An 18,058-nucleotide genomic window follows, 5' to 3' on the forward strand; every position below is an offset into this window, starting at 1 on the left:
TAGCAAGAACTGCAGCTGCTGGAGTCAGAGACAACACAGTATGGAGTTGGAGGAACATAGCAGGCCAGGCAGCAGCAGAGGAACAGGAAAGTTGACGTTTCAGGTCAGGACCCTTCTTCAGTTTAGTCTCTCTCTCTTTCCTGGAAAAGAGAAAAGACCCTGCAGTTGTGAAGAGATTTGCAAGGAAGCAGTGTTCACACTCTCTCTCTCTGTGAATAGAAGTTAATGCTCAATACTCTAAAACTGAACTGTTAATTCAATAAAACATCCAAGTCTAACTGACCAGCTACCCTTTATCAACCTGCAACCAACAGCAACGTGGTTTTGTCAAAGGAAACCAAAAGAATGTGAGAAAGCCACCTCATTCTAGCTCTTGTGGCTCAGACTCTTGATTTACCTGATTTTCTTTAAGCCTATTTTTCCACTACTCTTAAAAACTCTGCAGAGTCCCATCTTATCTGTTCATGAATCTCTGTGTTTTGAGTTTAAAGGGAATATAGTTTAAGTTTATACAGTTGTTATTAATAACCTGTTCTCCGACTTGTTAAATACTATGTTCGTTATAAATAAATTCATGTTTATTTGTGAAACCAGGTGGGAGTCCTTTTTTTTGTCCTAGATAAAACAATTCTAATTTCTTGCGCTTCAATTAGGCATTTACACTTTAGGATGCCTTGTGGAGCAGCACATTTCATTACCAACACAACCACCCATCAGAGTTTTACCATCAGCCCTTTCATTGAACAAGCCCGTGTAACAGTAAAGCAGACAATGCTGTAATTTCCACTGAAAAATGGAAACAAATTCTCCTGGGCTTGTCTAGCATTAATAAGTATCAGAACATGGTGCAACCACCCCTCATCACCCCCACCAGCAACTGCTCCTTTAACATAATAACATGGCACACGTGCAAAGAAAAACCAAGGAATAGGATGCCAGGAGATGAGAAAAGATTCACCTTTTCTTGGTCAAATTTTGCTTTAGTCCCTCCAAACTGCAAAAATAGGGGGAGGTGTTATATAAGATTATAAGGGTCTGAAAAGGTTAATGCTGAGGAATGCCTTAAGCATCACGCACTAAAATAATGTCATATGGACTTGGTGGGAGAACAGTTTATAATCTCAAAGGAGTAAGACCTACCATCTGCCTGTCCCTCATTGTTACAGAGACTATGTAACTTGTACACAATTTTTACTATGCAATAAACAATATCTCATCAGACTACCAAGTGGTCTTCTTTGACCACACTAAACCAAGCAAGCCCTGCAGATCCCTACCCTGAAGAAGAATGATGGCGACCAAACTACCAGATAGCTCATACATTAAGCTGAACAATGATGAGGATTCATCTTACAACTGGGGATGGCCATCGAACAGCAACAGATGAGTCATGTGTTTGAACTGGGTCAGATTCCGAAATCTATTCTTCAAAGCTGATTTATGTAATTTATATGATCCAAAATATCAGTTTATTATACCATCCATGCATATTTCACATTGTACCATAACCAGTATAAGCACAATTGTTCCAAGATATTACTCAAAATGCTTAACAGTTCAACAGAAACTTGCTTTAATATGTGCTCTGATATGGGAATGTAAGATACAAGCAATCAGATCTTCACCATGCAAAAATTAATGTTCAGTTTATAAATTTAATCCTGATCAAACATCTTTGTGTAAATTGTCTAATTGTTCAGTTACAACCCTGATCTAAATCTGCACAGTAACTATCGAAGTTTAACAAATTTGATGCAAAGTTGTCAGAAATCTATATAATATGCACATAGGTAACTTAAATTGGTTTTCTTAGAATATATAGAATATTAAGGGAAGGCAATTGCCTTGTGGTATTATCGCTGGACTATTAATCCAGAGACTCCGGGAACACCAGATTGAAATCCCACATGGCAGATGGTAAAGGAAAAATCTGGAGTTAACAGCCTAATATTGACCATGAATCCATTGTCAATTTTGGAAAAACTCATTTGGTTCACTAATGTCCTTTAGGGAAGGAAACTGCCATCCTTACCTGGTCTGGCCTACACGTGACTCCAGACTCTCAGCAATGCAGTTGACTCTTAACTGCCTTCTGACTAATTAGGGATGGATAATAGATGCTGGCCTGGCCAGTGATGTCCTTATCCCGTGAATGAACAAATAAAAAAAAAATGCAGTGACAAATTAGTTTTCAAAAATTTAAGTGATTTCTGTCATTATAAACATAAACTACCACACAGGAAATATGCTGTAGCAAAAATCTATTGTCTCTTTAGCTAACCTTGCCATTTCCTCAGATTAATAGAAATGCTACCATTTAGAGACTAGAAATTTACAAAATTCCCAAGTTCAATTAAATTTCTTTAAATATTTATTATCAGATTGTATACACTTCAAATGTAAGGTTTAACACATGAAGGCAGTCCGAAAAATATGCTAAACTTACCCATGACAAATACATTTCTTCTTATCTGACCTATGAGGGTCTTGTACCCAGAGGCTTAAGATGAGTTTGCTGTATGGCTTTTAGGTCATTGAATGTTTCAGGACTCTGCTCTGTAGGCATAACCTCAATACCCATAACATCACTCTTCAGCCCCTGCTTCAAATCCACCTGGTCCAGCCTTTACTCCTGTGACAATTCACTGCCATTGAGCACATTTCATCTCCTTGTTCACTTCCACTGTACACACTTCCCCTGAGCGGTGGCAGCTTCTGGCAATTCAGCATTAAAACACTGATCTTTTGTCAGGCCAAAACAAATCTCCCAGCTCAACACGCAGAAAAAGAGAAGCCAAAGCATTAAACTAAACACTGGGAAAGAAGGCTCAGCAAAACCAACTGTTAAATGGAGAATAACTTTTTATTCATACATGGAATTTGGAAGTCATCAACAAGTGTAGCATTTATTGTCCATCCTGAATTGCCCAAGGTGGTGGTGAGCTGTCCTCTTAAACCATGGCTGTAGTTTGCTGTCATGGTTTAATACATCTGAGTGAGCGCCAGACTATTTCAGAGGTCAGTTAAGAGTCAATGTGGGTGTGGAGTCACATATAGGCTAGAGTGGGTAAGGACAGCAGATTTCCTCTCCTGGCCGGTAGTGGTAAACCACGAGTTTTATGATAATCTGTAATTATTGATGGCAAGAAATTAAGATTAGACCATACAGACCTTCGTGTCTGCTACCATTCAATATGATCGTGGCTGATCTTTTGCTCAATGCTACCTTCCAACTGCCTAATTTCCCGGAAGACCAAAAATCTATTTCACCCTTAAATATACTTAACAATGGAACATTAAGAATACACTGCAGTAGATAATTCCAAAGATTAACAAACCTTGAATGAAGAAGTTTCTCCGCTGACACCTGTTCCTGTCAGCCAGGGCTCCCTGATTGGACCAGATTACAGCCCAAATCAGGGAAAATCATATTCTACGAGGTCCACCTGGCTGACCTTGTTACAATAATTACAGCAGCCGGTGAAGTAAGTGTGGTCACTGTTGTACAGCAGGAAAAGTGGCAGAGGTTTGCATATACCAAACCTCCACAAACAGTAATGAGATCCCGAACAGATAATGTGCTTGACTGATACTGGCTAATGGTTTAATATTGACCACTGGGAAGAATGCAACTGTTCCTCTTTGAAAGTGCCAGAAGATCTTTGGCAACCTGAGGTGGGAGGTGGGGCCTTGCTCTAACATTTAATCTGAAAGACAGCACCTCCATTAGTGCAGCACTGCATCTGTACTCCACTGGGAGTATTAGTCTGGATTATGCAATCAAGACTTGGAATGGATCTTGGAGCCATAGATTCTGACTCAAAAATGCAAGAGCTATCTATTGATGCATACTAAACAAAAGTGCATCTGAGCAGTTAGCCTTTGATTTATTTGGCTTGTGCTCAATGGAAGGTCACCACCCACTGGGAGTGGCAGATGAAAGACCCATTGGAAAGAAAAACATATTGAAAAATAATACATTACATATTGAAATACCAGAAGTCATAAAACATGCCTAAAACAATGATGCAGAAGACTGCTGAAACCATTCAAAGTAATTAAAGTTTCAATTGAGACTGGTGACATGAAAATATCAGTGTAAACAATATTCACAATTTAGTGCTTTTTATATCTTTATAGGGCTTGATCAGTACCTTAAAAAATGCACGATCCACACTGCAGTAAGTTGTGGGACATTAGAGAACTTGCACAAACATGCAATCCTGAACATAGCATTAAAGCTATAAACCTGGTGCTTGAAGACAAAATGACATACAGGACTAAATAAAACCTGAAAATAGTTCTAAATGTTAAATTCATGCAGAACATTGATTCAAAGGTTGTATTATTACACTGACTTAGCTGCAGCAATTGATTTGAGGAGCAAATATGTTCTGCCAAACAAATCAAGAAATTCTATTTTGAATTTTGAACTACAAGATAATAAACTGTTTTCCAATAACCATGATTGCAGAACACGTGGGCGTGAAACCACATCTGAAAGTAACCAAGCATAGTGCACCAACTTGAATTGAAAGATCAGCTGGCCTAAGACAAGCCAGTTTCTCCATCCTAACGTAAACTGGAAAATCATTTCAACTTTACCTGCCATGTACAGAGTAAATGGGGAAAAGTAGAATACACAAAAAGTGCAAGGATTTAAGTGGATTATTGGCCCCCTAGACTATAAATTTACATTTTACAAACAGTAATCATGGATGCTCCCTGCTTGCTAGTTGGATAATTTCCAGAAGGAAGTTAGTCAACCAGGTATTTTGAGTCCACTTTCAAGAGTTTTAATTGAGAACTCTACAGGCTGGCAGGCTGTGTGTGCATCATTGCTCTCCCTCAGCTGAGATTGGTCCTCCATCTTGGGCAGTGTTGTAAGACCCGCATCCACTGCACTTCAGACCCAATACATGAAAAGGTGTGGTGCTATGCAGTTGGCAGTCGTTGCACATGATCTGTGGAAGAAATTACACAATCACATTTACATTCCATCATCCCTGCACGCTAAGAAGCAACAATTTATCATTATTTAGTGGTGTTTGTGACCTCCAGGTACCCCAGCCTGTTTTACAGCCAAAGGAGCACCATTTGAAAAGCCGGCGCTGTTGTAATGTAGGAAATATACAGCCATTGGACAGCAAGATCCCACAAATAATAAAAGCACTGTTTTCAGTAATGTTGGTTGAAAGATAATTATTAGCCAAGATATTGGGCAGGACTCCATAGGTTTTCTTGGAATAATGCAACTGGATCTCTTACGTTCACCTTAGCAGCCTCAGCTAATGTCTAACTTGAAAAACATCACCTCCAACAACTCAGCGTTCCTCCAGCAATGACACCAAGAATGTTAGCCTCTACTTTATGCTCAAGGCTCTAGAGTAGGACATGAAACCACAAGCTTCTGGTAAGTGGTGGGATGAACTGATGCTCCTTTCAAAAACTTGTCACATAGATGGCAATCTAAATAATCACGTGCACTGCAGGAATCAAGTTACTGGTTTGTAGGATCTTGTGTGAAATGGCTAGTTCTCATTTAATTATCTCAACTGTAGAATCTGAATGACTTATTAGACCATATTGGAGAATGTCACCAGTCAAGTTTGCAGTTTGGTGGGGAGGGGTGGTGCAGTTGTATGACAGACTGATCAGATACAGGTGACAAATTTATCGCTCTTCCTTTAAGATGTACCTAGCTCATGACTTTGGCCCATTGCCCTAATATCTTCTTATGTGGCTTTGAGTTAAATCTGGTCTGTACTGCTCCTGTGAAAGCCGATGGGATAGTTTATTACAAAGGTTGTATATAAATACTAGTTTTGGCCGTTTGCTGTCATGCATCAACATCCATCTGAAAGGGAGAGATTATCCGAGCCGGACTAGTTTTCCGATATCGTGAACAATTCACAGCGACAATAGTAAATGGTTTTAAGCTACAGAAGGACACGGCCTTAATAAGATTCTTACTGCAGTTTATGCAGCTTAACAGTAGGCGTTAAATGTTCACTCTTAACTATCACTTGGAGATTATTGGAAATGGTGGATGTTAATTATGGAAAGTAAAACTCAGCTCTTACCTTAACAATCATATTCTGATAATCTGATGGCATTGCAGTTTGGGCTATTTCCAAGTCAAGTTCCTCCCAATATTTTGTCATGTCCACAGCGGACTGCATACACAAAGGACATCGATAGGCTCTGCAACAACAGGGTTACAGAAATGCTTGTACAAAGCAGAATCAAAACACAATGGATGGAATTTGGTGTAAAAACAACCACAAGACAAATGGTACTTGGTCAATATTTACACACAAAAAGAGGACTGCAAATTCCTTTTTTTAATTCTTATATTTCCCTCTGTATTTCAAGTTCCATACTTGACTTGATACTGAATTCTAAATTGCATATCCTGGTTTAGAATATTGTTACGTGTTAATGATGCTTCAATCAGATTAGTTTAAAGATCCTTTTGTTTTAAATCTCTAACACTAAATTCTAATGAATGAATCCATAACTGTTGACAGCAAATGATCACTGTACACCCCTTTAAAAATTCACTCACTGCCAAATATATTGGCCCTAACTGTTTTCTGGTGATGTTTAGTGGAGAATATGAAAATAATGGCCTAGCAGCAGCCTCTACTGTCAGAATGAGCATACTCCAGAACCTGAGCCAGTGATGCTGTACTGCCAAGTAGTACTGAGAGTATGCCTGAGGCTCAATAAACGTTGTCCAAGTCTCACCATTCGAGCAGAAAAGGGCATAGGCTTGGTAAAACTGCAGTTTAAACCTGTTCTCAGTTAGGTTGCTGTTGATACACATTCTCTCACTAGCTTCGACAGAACAGGTGCAGCTTTTGCGATGAGTACACTGATTTCAGCATCATGGTGCACATTGCCGGTGATTGTGAAGACAAGACATGTGAAGCTACCATCAACCTCCAACGGTGATGAATAGAGGTCTGGCATGGTGTTGATGACCGAACTAAACTTAACAAACAAGAGTCTGCCTATTTTTGGCTGAAGGTGTTGCTCATTATGGATTGCATCATCAGCATAGAACGTGGGAACTTGACACACCTGTATCTTGTATCTCAGGTCAGCAATGTTGAACAGCTTTCACTCAGTTCTGGTACTTAATTAGATATCCTGTGTATTGAATGTGAAGGCATATGACAGCAGTAGAGAAGACTATGTCTATGAGTGATGGTAACAGAATACAAATCCGTTTGACCCCACAGCAGATCTCAAAAGGAACCCATGTTGCACCGTGATAGCTGACTGTACCCATCTTATTGTCATGGAAAGTGGAGATCACACTGAGCAGCTTCAGAAGACAGACAGTTTTCTTTAGCATGTCAATTGTAGTTCACGCCTGATCTGAAACCACACTGGAATTCAGGGCCGATTCTCCAGCCAGGATGTGCAACCTGACAAATCTGTAAACTATATTTCTTAAAGATCACTTATGGTCCTTCCATGACTGTACCCAATAATAATACTTCAAAACACTTACCCTTTGTTAAATAGCATTTCATAGCATGTCCTGGGAGAGATTAAAAAAAGAATAAAATGACTTTTTATTGATATTTAGACTTTCTAACTTCCATTACCTGCAGTCCAATCAAAATATTCCAAATGATTATTTACAAATGCCAAAGGTTAATGTTAAAAGCATCTGCTACCACCACCGTTATACAAAGAACATTTCAGATCTCACAACTCACTGTGTAAATTTGCCCCCTACCTTCATGCTACTTCTGGTTCTTTTGTCAATTATCTTAAATGCGTGTTTACTGGTCACTGAATCTTCTGCCACTGGAAACAGTATTTCCACATTTACTCAGTAAAACCCTCTATAATTTTGAGCTGCTCTATTTAATCTCTGCTTCAAGGAGAACAAAATCCAGCTTCTCCAGTCTCTCCTCATTACTGACATTCTTCATCCTTAGCATCATCCTGGTAAATCTGTTCTGAAAACCTGCGCAAAGTCTGAATAAAGGTACTCAGAATTGGCTACAATACTCCTGCAGAGGTCTAACCAGTCTTTTATAACTATTTGTCATACCTTTCTTAGGTTATCATTATTCATAAGTTATGTTTAAAATTTCTTTCCTCAGTGGTTGCAGACATTTCCAATAGAGATTGGTATATTTTAAAAGGGTTCTGGGGGTGGCCTCGCCGATGTCCTGTGCAGACACAGTGTGGCGTCCCGGTTCCTATACTCAATGCACTGAAAGGGTTCAGAAAAAATTTACAAGGATGTTGCCAGGGTTGGAGGATTTGAGCTGTAGGGAGAGATTGAATAGGCTGGGGCTATTTTACCTGGAGTGTCAGAGGCTGACAGGTAACCTTATAGAGGTTTATCAAGTCCTGAGGGGTATGAATAGGGTGAATGGCCTAGTCTTTTGTTCCCCATGCTAGGGGAGTCCAAAACTAGAGGCCATAGGTTTAAGGTGAGAAGGGAAAAATTTAAAAGGGACCTGAGAGACAACTTTTCACACAGAGGGTGGTACGTGCATGCAGGGCATCAGCTGCCAGAGGAAGTGGTGGAGGTGGGTACAATTACAACATTTAAAAGGCATCTGGATGGGTACATGAACAGAAAGGGTTTAGAGGGATTATAGGCCAAATGGGGGCAAATGGGACTTGGTCAGTTTAGGATCTGGTCAGCACGAACAAGTTGGACCGAAGCTTCTGCTGCCGTGCTGCATGACTATGATTGGAGAGAGTGTTGAGTGAAATGTTGCTTCTACTGGTTAGGAAATCAACAGAGTAAGTGTCAGCTCATGATTATTACTAGAGGGAAAAATAAAGGGGTGATGTTAGAAGAATTTTAATAAAAAGAGCTGGAACTCACTGGGAACACTCGCCTTGAGTCAGAAGATTACGAGTTCGAGACCCACTCCAGAGATTGTAGCATGTGATTAAGACTAGCACATTGAACCAAGGTCTTGTCTACTGCCCGAGGTGAACGTAAAAGACTTTGAAAAAAAGCAGGAGTTTTCCTAACCAACTTTAATCCCTCAAATGACATTTGTCTGGTACCTTCTTGCCCGTTATGAGACCATGCTATGTGGTAATTGATTTATTTTTTTTAACCTTAAAAATAAGGTGTCCAGATTTTTAAAAAATACTACATCTGTTTGCAAGATGCTTTAGAGAGTTTAGAAGTTGCACAGAGGTGCTGTACAAATATAAGTTTTTCTTTCATTGTAGTAGCTTGTCTTATTTGGATGGGATAGCAACATGGAAACTAAAAGCAAAAATTGGCAGGAAGCAAGCCTGGAAATGGGATTCATGTAGATAGGTCAATAGTATGAACTAGTAAAATATTTTCTTTGAATTCTAACTTCGAAAGATGCAACTACAAAATCGATGGCGTAAAACTTCAGAGATAACAAGGTGTAGAGCTGGATGAACACAGCAGGCCAAGCAGCATCAGAGGAGCAGGAAAGCTGACGCTTTGGGTATAGACCCTTCTTCAGAAATAGGGGAGGGGAAGGAGATTCTGAAATAAATAGGAGAGGGGGGAGGCAGATAGAAGATGGATAGAGGAGAAGATAGGTGCAGAGGAGACAGACAGGTCAAGGAGGCGGGGTTGGAGCCAGTAGAGGTGAGTGTAGGTGGGGAATTAGGGAGGGGATAGGTCGGTCCAGGGAGGATGGACAGGTCAAGGAGGCTAGATGAGGCTAGTAGGTAGGATATGGGGGTGGGGCTTGAGGTGGGAGGAGGGGATAAGTGGGAGGAAGAACAGGTTAGGGAGGCGGGGACGAGCTGAGCTGGTTTTGGGATGCGGTAGGGGGACGGGAGATTTTTAAGCTTGTGAAGTCCATATTGATACTATTGGGCTGCAGGGTTCCCAAGCGAAATATGAGATGCTGTTCCTGCAACCTTCAGGTAGCATCATTGTGGCACTGCAGGAGGCCCAGGATAGACATGTCGTCCAAGGTGTGGGAGGGGGAGTTGAAATCGTTCGTGGCTGAAAGGTGCAGTTGTTCGTAAAACTTCAAACTGCTACTCTTTGGTCCAACTCATCCTTGCCCACCAGATATCCTAAATTTGCCAGCATTTGAGCCCTCTCCCTCTAAATCCTCCTTATTCATGTACTCATCCAGATACCTTTTAAATGTGTAACTGTACCAGCCTCCACCACTTCCTATGGCAGCTTATTTCGTACATGTACCACCCTCTGTGTGAAAAAGAGCTGCCCCTCAGGTCCCTTTTAAATCTTTCCCCTCTCACCTTAAACCTAAGGCCTCTAGTTTTGGGCTCCCCTACCCTCGGAAAAAGACCTTGGCTCTATGCTCCTCATGATTTTATAAACCTCTATAAGGTCACCCACCCCTCAGCCTCCAACGTTCCAGGGGGAAAAAAAGCTTTCAGCCTATTCAGCCTCTCCCTATAACTCAAACCCTCCAGTCCCGGTAACATCCTTATAAGCTTTTTCTGAATCCTTTCAAGATTAACAACATCTTTCCTATAGCAGGGAAGTCCTCTAGTACCTCCACAGTGACCATACAGGAATTAAAAATTTGGGTCTGAGTGGACACCATAATTAACATTAGAGCTAATGACATATATTACAAATTACAATGCAAACAGGCCTTTCAGCCAAACTTATCTCTACTGGGATGCACCAGCCTATATTATTTCAAGGAGAGTTCCAGTTCTCTTCAATTACCAGTCATTGAAAAGCATGACTAGTAGTTAAAACATCTGTAACAAAGCAATCAGCACATATCCCCAGTTTCCAGAGCAGGTCCTTGGGAACCCTGTACACTGCAATAGTCCTTATAAATCTCTCTTAATCCAGGCTTTCCCTTTTTTATTAAAAACCCCAAAGAACTGCGGATGCTGTAAATCAGGAACAAAAACAAAGTTGCTGGAAAAGCTCAGCAGCTCTGGCAGCATCTATGAAGGAAAAAAAAAGTTAACGTTTCGGGTCCGGTGAACGTTCCTTCCCTTTTTATTTCCGTTTCAGTCCCAATTTCCTTCCCCTAATTTCCTTCTCCATTGTCCCTCTGTTTCTTCATCAGTTCTTAAATCAACTGATGAAGCAGGCAGACTATTCATCCTGCCATTCATGCCCTTTTGCCCTCTCCATGCTATTAATCAGTTTCCATTACTAGCAAGTTGCAGGGCAGAACATTTGAGCTGAAGTGTAACTTACGGGGTTACGTTATGAAATGCCCCCATTCCAGGAAATTCTGGGTCATTTGACTTCTCTCCAATCTGCTTCTTAGCCTCCCTCCAGACTGCACCAACTTGCTACCGCAACCAAAACTAGCTGTTTATTAACTTTTGCACGATTCACCACCTCATAGCCTTGTCTAATATCAATCAGCTAAGCTCAGACGGATGTCATGAACAACTTTGTGCCTCCAACGCATGGTCTTTAGTTGGCTGAGAAGCAAAACTGCAAGATATTCAAAAACATCTCATTCGTAACATACTGACAGCTCATAGAGAGAAAAATAACAAAGAATTTTAGCTTTTTGACAAAACATGCATTAAAGCATTAATACACTGACATGAATTGCCTCTTTATTTATGTGGGCTATTTAGTTTTGGGGTGGGGAACAAGTGGTGTGTGTAAACAAGTTGCCTGTTTACTTTTCTTCCTTTTGCTTATTCCTACGTTAAACCTCCATGGTGTCAAAAGGGACTCTAAACAAGGGTCCCGACCTGAAACGTCAACTTTCCTGCTCCTCTGATTCTGCATGGCCTGCTGTGTTCATCCAGTTCCACACTGTGTTATCTCTGACTCCAGCATCGGCAGTTCTTACTATCTCTAAACAAGGGCTTGGTTGTGATCATTTATCTACTCTTGTACTACTGCTCAAAATCTCACACAAATGCCCAGATAATGAATTTGCTTATTAGGAGCTGGCAAACATTTATTCACACATGGACTGGAACTCTAACACAACTGCAATACAGTTTCTGTTTCACACTGACTTTCGTGTTTTGATGTAAACTGGAAGACAGGGACTAACCCCAATTTCAGGACAGGGAGGCTATTGGCTCACTGCTTAAAACAGGGAGTCCGAACTTTCGTGTTGCTTGGATTGGGACAAGGCGGATGCTGACTCACTTCCTAAGTTATGTAAGGAGGTTGCTGTCTTACTCTTGGGTTGGAATAGGGATGAGAAATTCTCATACTGCTTGTGTTTGAAGCTAAATTTAATTCCAGTGCATTGACTAATGGATTTAAGAAGAACAGACTTTTTAATTCCTTACATTTAGTTCCAGGCAGCAATATATTAACCAGCTGAAGCCCATGGTGTATCCATTGTTCTGAGAGTGCCCAACTGCAACAAATAGAAGAGGAACCGACTCCAATGGTCAATTCTTTAATCTGAGCCTACCTTTCATTTCATTGTTTACTTCACTTTTGGTACCTCCCCTACTTGCTGACAAACACCATAGGTTATTTCGGAAGATATGCTCTTTTAAATTGCTTTTAATTAACAGCTGAAGGTCTCACACTCTCATCAGTTCCTCTCAGTATTGATCTTACAGTACCTGTATTCTTTGCCCTCTATTCCAACATGTGGTCAAAGAAAGAATTCGGTACACTTACTTGTGAAGAAGGTGACCACAGGTCAGGACATGAGCCCCAATACGAGAAGTATGAATATCCTATGACAACAAAATTAAACCTGGAAATGATTAAACAGTATAAAACAAAAGGGGTATTTTAGACTATTAGACAAATTCAGCAGTTCCAGCAGGGACTTGCGGAAAGTGCACAGGTCAGAGAAGCTACAGAACACTGCTCTAAAACAAGGAGAAACACAAGCACAGATTAATTGGGCCAAATGGCCTGTTTGTGAGTTACATATGCAATCCATCTTTATTCATCCGAGTGTGCCACTCTCCCAGAGGCATAATATCACTGGACGTATTTGTCACAAGAATCTAATATCTTATTCAAAGACTGAATTTTATACTGCCATACATCAGTTCAATTACACTATTATCAAGGTAAACAACAACAACTTGTGTTTATATAGCACCTTTAACATAATAAAGCAATGGTAGTCCAAAGTGCTTCACAGGAGTATTATGTGACAACAAAAATATAGCAACAAAATATAACACTTGAAACACAAAACGAAATATTAAGTCAGAAAATGAAAAGCCTGGTCAAAGAAGTAAGTTTAGAATGTGGCTTAAAGGAGGAGAACAAGGTAGAGAGACATAATGGTGTAGGGAGAGAATTCCAGACCTTGGGACTAAAGTAACTGAGGGCACAGTTACCAACGGTGGAACAATTAAAATTGGCGATGCACAAGAGGCCAGAATTAGGAGTGTGGGTATCTCAAGGATAAAAAATCAAAAGACCGGCAGATGCTGGATTTCAGAAACAGAAATTGCTAGGAAGGTTCAGTAGGTCTGGCAGCACCCGTGGAGAGAAATCAGAGTTAATGCTTTGAATTTGGGCTCTATCTCCACCTATCAATCCCAACCCTATCTTCTGCATGAAAACCAACCTTTTCCTAACTACCATCAGTTCTCAGGAAGGGTCACCAAACCAGAAATGTTAATTATACTTTCTCTCCACAGATGCTGCCAGACCTGCTGAGCATTTCCAGAATTTCTGTTCTTGTATCTCAGAGGGTTGTGGGGCTGGAGGAGGTTTCGCAGAAAAAGAGGAACAACTCCGAGGGATTTAAAAACAAAGACTAGAAGTTTAAAATCAAGACATTGCTCAACCGAGAGTCAACAGTCAATGAGCACAAAAGTGCTGGAGCGTCTGGCTTGGTGCGAGTGAAACTTGAGCAGTACTGCATCATCAAGGATCCACTATGGTTACAGATCCAGTCACAAATCTGGCCAGCTGCATAGTGATTGGAACGAGGTCAGCCAGATGAACCTCACAGAAGATGAGACCCCTGATTGGGGCTGTTAATCTGGTCCAATCAGGGAGCCCTGGCTGACAGATATAAACAGGAGTGTCAGAGGTTCTGTTCATTCTGAGAGCTGGCTTTAGGGAGCTGGATCAGTGTCAAGGACTTTCTACATGTAAATAAAGGGTGACTTGGTGCCAATCTCTGTGGGGTTATTTCAAGCTGCTTTTCAAATAGGGCAGCAAATGTACATTTACTTTGAGAAGTAAGCAGCTTTTCTCAGAACCTATTTTTAAAAAAATCCATTAAAACAACTCATTAAGGCATCAGATGTTTACTAACTGCCCAATCCATCAAATGTAAAATGGATAATTTGTAAATGCTGGAAATGCAGTTCAACTAGTTTGTTGTAATCATGATGTAGGACAATCCCACAGTAAGGTAAATAGGGAAATATTCACCCGCTCCAGAAACAAACTGAAGACCAATTTCAACCACTCTTGGGGAGTCCGATCTTACCTCCATGCACACGGAACAGTTCTGTCGGGAAACATTTTCAACACACTGTACAAAAAGGAAACTGACTGTCAATATTCAAACCTCATTAACCATAAGTTCTTTTCTGAAATCACAGCTTATGTCAATTGCCGGAACAAAAAGGTTAAACCTATCAGCATAAAAAATATTGGTGTCACTGTAAGCATTATTGAAACTGGTATCAAAGAAAAATTAATGTCATTGACAAATCTCCAAGTAAGATAAACATATGTGAAAGCTCCCTGGCATTCCTCGTGTACGGGGGAAATTCAGAGCATTTTACAGGATGGCAACATAGAACAGGGGATGGAAAAGTGTGGAAACGGATTAAACTTCCAAGACAGAATTCAATATATACTTGAAGGGAAATATTTATCAGGCTCCAGGGAAGGAGCAAGAGCGTGAAATTAATAGGGCAGCTCTACTAAAGAACCAATACAGGCACAACCGGCACTTTTTGTGCTATGATGAAAACTAAAATAAGTCTTAGTTTTAAATTTCGTTTCACCAGTAGCTTTTTGTTCTCAAGGGATCAAGTGAACCTATTTCTGTCATGTAGTTACTTAAGGATGCTTTCATGTTTCATTTATGCTGTGACAACACTGATACCAGGGAAGCAAAGTAGCATTTGTGCCACAGCCTTTCAGGTTGAACCCAATGCATTTTGAGTTTTATCTTAAAGTCAATTTGTGTCTGATCACACACTAATCTTATTTCAACTTCTGATCTACTAACCAAGGAAAGGACGGGTGTACGGGGCAGGTGGATTGTCAGAGAACACAGTCACACATGGTTAGTGAAACTCCAACAGGAGGTATAGAGCTAACGCTGCATCAAATCAACATATCAATTCCTGTGGAGTCTACAAGTTTTCAGTTTCTTCCAGACTCTGGTCAAACATGGCATTAAAATGTTTTAAAGTGATAAGCTCCATCATTACAACTTCAGAGAAGAGCAACTTGCACAGTTACTCTTTCAGTATCAATGTACAATAGGCACAATATCAATCTTCATCTACCTGTCAGCTTAGCTCAGTGGGTTTGCCCAAATCAACAATGTGTATTTAAACAACTTCTTTAACACACAAAAATTCTCAAGCTACTGCACGGAAGCATTGCAAAGCAAAATTTATATTGTGTCACATAAGGTAGTATTAGGGACAAAAGGCTAGTCAGAGATAGGTTATCAGGAGCTTCTTAAGAAAGGCAAAAGGTTAGAAAAGGAATTCCAGAGCTCAAGGCCTATGCAGTTGCAGGCACGCCTCCAGTGATGGAAATGCTCAAGAGGTCAGATTTGGAAAAGCACTGAGATCTCAAATGGCTGTTGAGCTGGAGAATGTTATAAATAAGGAAGGAGTGAACTCGATGGAAGTCAGGCAGTATTGTTTCAAGAGACCCTATTCCAGTCCCTTCAGCATGAAATCCAAGTTGAACACTCAGGAAAAATGATATTGTCCTGTATATAAGAACAGAACAGTTCAAATTTGCTATATGTGTAAATTTATGAAATAATGTTTAAATTCTAGTGCTGAGTGAGGAAAGTAAACATTTTACTCAAAAGGTTTAATTAACTTTTCAAAATATTAGCCAGCTGAAAGATAATATTTAATACATATTTACAGGAGAGTCTAGGTGAACCCACAAAGTTTGCACATTGTTTCACACCCAATGTTAATCATATGTGTTCATTATACAATCAGTAGATTTTTTTAACTATTTATTTGATTCACCTATGAATGAAGTAAGATTTGTAGCATGATTGAAATAAGGTTGCCAGTTTGTTTTTAAACGTATCAAGGTAGTGCCCCAAATTCTGCAGTGTGTAAATGAGGGCAGGATCTATCGAGTGTTTTCCAGATTTAACAGCATAGAAACCAATCACAGGCGTTGCTACCCAAACAGTACAATCCTCCATGCAGCTTGCCCTTCATGTACTCATCTAATCTCCTCTTAAATTGTTTATTTGGCAGCTATTCACATCAACCCAAAATCTCCTTTCAATCAAATTATATATTTTTTAATAATGGTTTTTCTTCGCACTGTTGTCCTTTGACATTTGTGCCTCTGCTGCCACCTGTGGGCAGGAGTTCATACAGTCCGAGTCACAAGACTCACAATAAAACTAGAATTATTTCTCCAGGAATGCCCTGCAAGGGGAGGTGGTAGAAACAGAGAGGACAGCAACATTTAAGAGGCATTTAGATTGACACATGAACAGGCAGGAAACCGAGCGACACAGATCATGTGCAGGCAGATGGGATTAGTTTAGAACGGCATCGTGGTCAGTACGGACATGGCGGGCCGAGTGGCCTGTTCCTCTGCTGCAGTTGCTAGATGATAGTTATATCATACAATGTAAGCACACAAATAGTCCCAGGCATTTATACAAGGTAAAACTGATGGAAAATTTAGCCAATTATTTTCATATGGATAGAACTTGTGCTAATTTGTGAATCGAGTATAGTTAGTTTAGATTTAACTAACCTGTACAAACACATGTAAAGAAATAATCTACAGGAATTAGTTGTGTGAAGATCTACAATGCAAGTTCAATAAATTAATATGATTAACAGCTATACTACTGTTTCATATATAAACCACGTAACAGTCAAGATCCAGTTTATTCAAAAACCAGTTTATCAACAATCAAAAGCTGGAATCACTCAGATCCAGAAGTAGTGTGGGGACTGCAGGGAAGAAGCATTAGTGTGGAATTAATAGGCTAGCTCTACCAAAAAGAGTCAGCACAGGCACAATGGACTCTTACTCAGCTGTGATGAAACCAAAATTAGTCTTTTTTACTTCACTGCGTTGGCAGCTTTTTCTTCTAAAGGAATCATCAAGTGAACCCATTTCTGCTATGTAGTCAAGTTACTTAAGGATGCTTTTATGTTATGTTAATGCTGTAACAACACTGATGCAAGGGAAGCAAAGTGGCATTTGAACCACAGCCTTTCAGGTTGCAACTGAAGCGTTTTAAGTTTTATCTTGGAGTCAATTTGTGTCTGATCACATTCTAGGTTATACATGGGCACTGCCCGATGAAACCCTGACACCTCAGTAAACAACAAGTGTGATTTACCTTGTGGTTCCCACGGAGATGAGTAGCTAGACACAGGTTACATTTCACGCAGTGGAAAAAATCATCTTTAGGCCCAATTCTGCTTGGAAGATATTTTAAAAGTATTACAAAACAGCATAATTACATTAACACACTGCTATTGGTAACCATGCTCCCCACTATGTTTGAGCAATTACTTAATCATTTTTCTTGTTACCAGAGATGGAAATGTACTGAGAGAGGAGAATAACTGTCCCTTCAATGTTCTAAACAAACCTTCTCAAGGACAATTAAGAACAAGCAACAAATGTTCATCTTGTTGGTGATATGCACGTTCCATGAAATATTTTTTTAAAAATCAGCTTCATGTTATTTCCCCAAACTTAGAAGAATCGTAGAAAATGAAAATCCAGTTGAGCTTGGGATGTGCTGCAGATTTTAAGAACCTTCTATAATCCATTTAGACAGCAATGTGGTCAGCTCTGACAAGTGTAGAGCATGTTAAGTACACTGCAAACCATACATACCATTAAAGATGACATGATAAGTCGGTAGCAAAGAACTATGATTTGAAACAATTTTATTTCGTAGCTCATATA

General features: G+C 40.0%; 1 protein-coding gene across 2 annotated transcripts in view; it reads right to left on the reverse strand.

The window, feature by feature from the left end:
- Positions 1 to 2,844: 2,844 nt before the first annotated feature.
- rchy1 (ring finger and CHY zinc finger domain containing 1) overlaps positions 2,845 to 18,058 on the reverse strand; it is a 33,689-nt gene continuing 18,475 nt past the window's right edge. The window contains exons 4-9 of one of the 2 annotated variants that reach the window (XM_048594255.1): positions 17,481 to 17,559; positions 14,382 to 14,426; positions 12,593 to 12,651; positions 7,523 to 7,552; positions 6,084 to 6,204; positions 2,845 to 4,964 (exon numbers count right to left, since the gene is read on the reverse strand). In XM_048594255.1, the coding sequence (XP_048450212.1) occupies positions 4,836 to 4,964; positions 6,084 to 6,204; positions 7,523 to 7,552; positions 12,593 to 12,651; positions 14,382 to 14,426; positions 17,481 to 17,559 (463 nt within the window). In that variant the 3' untranslated portion in view covers positions 2,845 to 4,835. The remainder of the gene's footprint in view (positions 4,965 to 6,083; positions 6,205 to 7,522; positions 7,553 to 12,592; positions 12,652 to 14,381; positions 14,427 to 17,480; positions 17,560 to 18,058) is intronic. The other variant, XM_048594305.1, reaches the window with a different exon arrangement.

Source organism: Rhincodon typus, chromosome 1 (assembly GCF_021869965.1).
Source record: "Rhincodon typus isolate 14 chromosome 1, sRhiTyp1.1, whole genome shotgun sequence".
Lineage (NCBI taxonomy): Eukaryota > Metazoa > Chordata > Chondrichthyes > Orectolobiformes > Rhincodontidae > Rhincodon > Rhincodon typus.